This window comes from Amblyomma mixtum, chromosome 9 (genome assembly GCF_055824585.1).
Source record: "Amblyomma mixtum isolate Tamu chromosome 9, ASM5582458v1, whole genome shotgun sequence".
Lineage (NCBI taxonomy): Eukaryota > Metazoa > Arthropoda > Arachnida > Ixodida > Ixodidae > Amblyomma > Amblyomma mixtum.
In genome coordinates, this window is record NC_143020.1 from 107,271,368 (window position 1) to 107,276,887 (window position 5,520).

General features: G+C 43.1%; 1 protein-coding gene across 3 annotated transcripts in view; it reads left to right on the forward strand.

Moving 5' to 3' along the window:
* LOC149330582 (lysosomal acid lipase/cholesteryl ester hydrolase-like) overlaps positions 1-3,532 on the forward strand; it is a 181,500-nt gene extending 177,968 nt beyond the window's left edge. For 2 of the 3 annotated variants that reach the window (XM_089561207.1, XM_089561208.1), the window contains exon 9: positions 3,243-3,532. In XM_089561207.1, the coding sequence (XP_089417333.1) occupies positions 3,243-3,497 (255 nt within the window). In that variant the 3' untranslated portion in view covers positions 3,498-3,532. Of the gene's footprint in view, positions 1-34; positions 107-1,282; positions 1,352-3,242 lie in introns of all 3 variants that reach the window. The other variant, XM_089561209.1, reaches the window with a different exon arrangement.
* Positions 3,533-5,520: the final 1,988 nt, after the last annotated feature.

Below are 5,520 nucleotides of genomic sequence, written 5' to 3' on the forward strand. Positions count from 1 at the left end.
AAAATGCAATAATATGTCCTTCCCGCCAACGCAGACTAGGGTGCCCGTATACGCCACGAACGTACCCGCTGGCACTTCGAGCAACGTCTTCCTCCACTTTGCCCAGGTAATTGATCCTACGCAAGACACTTCGGATTAAATGAAGAGCAGCTGTAATGCTTAGCTTTATTTGTTGCAAAGCATAAAGATAGCTTTCCATCATCATCAGCCTCACTACGCCTACTGCAGGGCAAAGTCCTGTCCCATGTCTTTCCAATTAAGCCTGTCATTTGCCAGCTGCAACCACCGTATCCCGGCAAACTTCGTGCCATTCGCCCACCTAACTTACTGCCATCTCCTGCCACACTTGTCTTCTTTTGGAATCCACTGAGTTACCCTTAAGGACCAGCGGTTATCTTGCCTTCGCATTACATGTCCCGCCCAAGCCAACTTCCTCTTCATTTCGACCAGGATGTCATTAATCCACGTTTGTTCCCTCGTCCACTCTGCCCGCTTGCGGTATCTTGATGGTACAACGATCATTTTTCTTTCCATAGCTCGCTGCGTTGTCCTTAGCTTAAGCTGAACTCTCCTTGTTAGCCTCCACGTTTCTGCCTCGTAGATGAGTACCGGTAAGATACAGCGGTTATATACTTTTCTCTAGAGGGATACTGGTAAACTGTCATTTATGATCTGAGACAACCTGGGATATAGCTTTTACTGACTGCAAAACCCGCTGTAGTGGATGTCAGGTGAATCGCCTTAACTAGTGAGCTGGTTACTAATTTCTAATAATTTACTCTGTAACTGCTACACATAACGCGTTGTTGCAATTAGATATTTGTAGCTGGTGCGTAGTTATATCCATTTCAGTTTTAGCGTTATAGCGTCAAGGTTCTCGCGTTGGAAAAAATCCAGCGTCCGCCCGTCCGCCTGTCTGTCTGTCTGTCTGTCTGTCTGTCTGTCTGTCTGTCTGTCTGTCTGTCTGTCTGTCTGTCTGTCTGTCTGTCTGTCCGTCCGTCCGTCCGTCCGTCCGTCCGTCCGTCCGTCCGTCCGTCCGTCCGTCCGTCCGTCCGTCCGTCCGTCCACATGTCTATCTGTTTGTCTGTTTGTCCGTCCGTCCGCATGTCTACCTGTTTCTCTGTCTGTCTGTTTGTCCGTCCTTCCGTCTGCCTGTCGGTGCCTGTCTGTCTGTTCATCCGTCTGTCGTCCGTCCGTTCGTCCGTTACTCTGTATATATCTATCACTGCAATTCCTTCCCCTTCACATCTCATTTTCTTCATCTCTTCGTCTGATTTTGAAGGTATTTCGGCGGAAAAATATGGTTCGATTCGACTACGGTCCGGTGGAAAACATGATCAGGTATGGCCAGGTAAGTGAGCTAGTTAAGGTTTTCTAAAGCACTAGCATTTCTGGGCACTTTTTACCAGGTTTTGCAGCTGGAGAATACATGTTTAGAAGAGTGTGCTTTAGAGGCCTCTGTGGGAGCGAAACTGTCAAAATAGCGAACACAAGTCTATAGGCAGGGGGGTCAGGCATGACGTTGATGCTCTGCGTCCGTCGCAGGTGGAACGAAACAACAAATTATTATTATATTATATTATATTATATTATATTATATTATATTATATTATATTATATTATATTATATTATATTATATTATATTATATTATATTATATTATATTATATTATATTATATTATATTATATTATAGTTATTATATTATATTATAAATATAATATTCTTATATTATTGCTGGCGAAAAAGAGCAATAATGTCCTCTTTTAAAGCGTAGTTCGCCGTATTTCATCCGCAATGACACGTAGGGATACAAAAAATAATAAAAACACAACATCTGTAATTATTCAACAGCCTCCCATTACAGAGTCTATTGTAGCTTTCTGTGCTGCTTTCAGTAGCAAAATTTGTTACGCAATCTTTTAGGGATGCGTGTGGTGAAGATATCAAGGACACTGTCGAAAAAAAAAGAAGCAAATATGCGACCAAATAGTAGCGCATACCTTGACCCGCTTTCCTGAAAAGCGGAGTCTAACCAAATCGTATTGCATCTCTAATCTCGCCTTGTTTCGCTTATATGTCGTTGGCCTGTATCGGCGCGACACTCCGACTGCAACGTTAGCTTGTAGTGCCCTTCCTATGGCTGGAAATACAAAAAAAATGTCATGATCGAGCGGCGGGCTGTGCTGATCAAGCATAAGTGAGCCGATCTGAGCCACTGTAAGATACTTTGTTTAATTTGTGGTTTTCTTTCTGGCAACGAACGCATGAGAAATATGATTTACTAAACTTACCACACACAATACGTGAAACATGGAACACCAACGCTAGATTAGCTGAATTATTGGCGGAGAACATATCAGAGGCTATATCATAAAAGCTTTCCTTGAACTTTTTTGTGTTCGATAAAATGGATTCTTATGGACCTTTTAGTCATCATTCACCCTTCGTGCTTTGTGCTGCTTGGGTGGTCATAAAGAACAGATAACCGCATTCATGATGTCTTTGTTCCGCTGTAGTTTCTGTGTATTTCGGGAGTCTTGTAATTTTTTTAATATAGCAAGGTGCTGTTGAATTCGTTTTTTTTATATATAGCGATGGCAAGCATTTCTCAACTGTTGTATAAAGAAGTTTAGCCCGCTCTTCCTCTATTTTAAGTGAAATGCCCGTCAGAAATATAGGAAGCCGGTGTTCACAGACTTTTCAAAACAGAACACAAGAATAGGGCAGTAATTACTGATTAGAATCCCACCCAGCGCTGCTGTGGCTACAGCGGTTACAGTGTAAGGCTATGAAGCTTTCAGAGAAGCTTCGTTGTGGAAGAATTCGCGATGGTGCGATGGATAGAACTAGATGCCACCTATTGTCCGTGACGGCTGTTTTACGTAGCAACAAAGCTAACCAACACAGCTTGAAAATGGCTGAGCGAGGACACATTTATCGACAACTAGAAGTTAGAATCATGTTAGTGCAAAGTATTTTGTCCAGTGTGTTCAGTATTGAGTAAGTACTGCCTTATTACAAATCCACTCTGTCCGGAGGTCCCCCCCCCCCCCCAAAAAAAAAAAAGACTAAAGTAAAGAAAGAACTTGACGATGTTTTCTTGCTTCATTTCGTTGTGTGTTGCTTTCTACAAACGCATAATCGCACCAGTAGGCCTGGGATTCAACGCCGACGAAGAAATGGCACCGGGGATTGATGAGAATAAAAGGCCGAAGCCGACTGATTTTTTTTTCTTTCCAGGCCACGCCACCAGCTTACCCCTTGGAGAAGATTACCGTCCCGGTCGCGGTGTATCACGGCCTTGGTGACACCTACTCGGACCCCCGAGACGTCGAAGACTTATGCGAGCGACTTCACAAAGTGCTCGTGCTCAAATACGTGGTACCGGATCCCGAGTTTGGTCACATGGACTTCATATTTGGCTTCAACGCCACCGGCATTCTCCACCGGCACATGATAGGTCTCGTCTCGAATTACGCAACTGACGGGGCTTGAATGTGCACACGTGCAGTCTCGCATGTAATCCGCCATTCAAGATACAAACATCCGGTAGTAATTTTGCATTAAAGAGAGTTACACGGTGATCAGTAAAGAAGCTGTAAACTTCACTGTGGTGTTGCTGAGAGAACAAGGCTAGGGCATGACAGATGGGAGTGTCGTAGGGCTAGTGAGGGGATGGCTTGAATTATGGGGAAATTCTGGAAGATGTTCCAGTAGCTCTTCGTCGGCGCCTACGCTTTTGGGTCACGTTTTTGTGACGTCAGAGCAAACGCCGGCCTACATTTCTTAGATCATAATGGACGCTTCGCTTAAAAAAGTAATCAGTCCCTGTTGCCACTTAGAAATGATGGAGGGAAGTTCGGAGCGTCACTTTTGCAACGGGGTGGTGATAGGCCTATTAAACTCGGAATTTTTTTTATATTCCCCTCAAAAATTTTTGAAACTTAACTGTATGATCTCTAGATTCGCCATATTTGTTTAAACGTTAACTATGATCTCTAAATTCGCCATCTGTTTTTAAAGGTAAATTCTATCGACTTCTACCCCTGGTGAATTTTGGTCCTGAACTTGAAACCTTGCGTCCTCGCGCTGCTTTGAGGCCGCCATAAACAACGGAGAAAGGCAAATGTAATAAGACCGAATGGAAGCCATTTGTTTTTAAAGGTAAATGGTATCGACTTTTACCCTTGGTGAATTTCAGTCCTGAACTTGAAACCTTGCGTCCCCGCGCTGCTTTGAGGCCGCCATAAACAATGAAGAAAGGCAAGTGTAATAAGGTCGAATGGAAGCCTGTCGTCATTTTTTGTCGCCGAGTACAGAACGCCGCGTGGCTCCAATAGAAAATTTTTTTTTACTGTTCAGTAGAGGACATCCCAGAAGAACCTTCCTCCCTGCAGTATCAAAAATATGATATACCATGTGTTTCAGGCAAGCTGGCCACTAATATTACACTAATATTAAATATACTAATATACACTAAATACACTAATATTAAAACTTGGGGTTTTTGAGGTAAAGTGGACATTTTTCGTCTTAGTAATACCAGCAGGCACGTAGCCAATTTTTTTTTTTCGGGAGTGGCCCGAGACAGTTTTTTGTATCACGAGAAGGGGGGGGGGTGCTGGCCGTGCATGCTCGAAATGAAACTTGTAAGAATAAGGCTGGGGAGGTGTAACGCAAAAGGCGCCCGTGTGCTGTGCGATGTAATTGCACGTTAGAGACACTATGTGGTCGATATTATTCTGGAGGAGTCAACTACGGCACCTCTTTCTTCTTTTCGTCTCTAAATGTCTCCTTTAACCCTTCCCTTACGGCCCGGATCAGTTGCCCACAGAGATATGAGAGATATACACTGGGCATTTCCTTTCCTCAAAGACCAATTTTCATTTATTATTTTTTTTTTTTTTCAATACCCTAAAGGCCCAATGCGGGCATTACATAGGGGGGGATTCATGAAAGAAAACAACAGATATAAAACACAGAATACAAACGGCTGAAAACAGAAGTAAACAAGTTAAGAAGGCAGGTACAAGTTAATAAGAGGAACAAAAAAATGAGGTATTTGAAAAAAATTCACATGTAGCAAACAGCGCAAAAAAAAAAAAAAGTACTTTCTTCAAGCAGAGGCCATCCCAAACATTTAGAGACCTCTTTCTTCTTTCACTCCCACCTTCATCCCTTCTCTTACAACGCGGTTCAGGTGTCCGCCGAGATATGTGAGACAGGTACTGCGCCATTTCCTTTCCTCAAAAACCATTTTACCAATTCACATCGCGCAATAATTTCAAAAAGTCGCAGTTATAACGGCACGTGCTCACGGCCTAGGAATTTCTGTTTTGAAGGGCCTGCGAAACACTGCTTGGAGGTATACCGGCTATACTTCAGGTGGATTCTTTATGCCACACAGATGCTGACTTAAAAAGAATTACAAGAATCGATGCACAAGAACAGGGGTTATTCAATGAAGAAATTTCAAAATACAAGCAAACAAAACGCTGCCCTCAACTCGAGTTTGGCT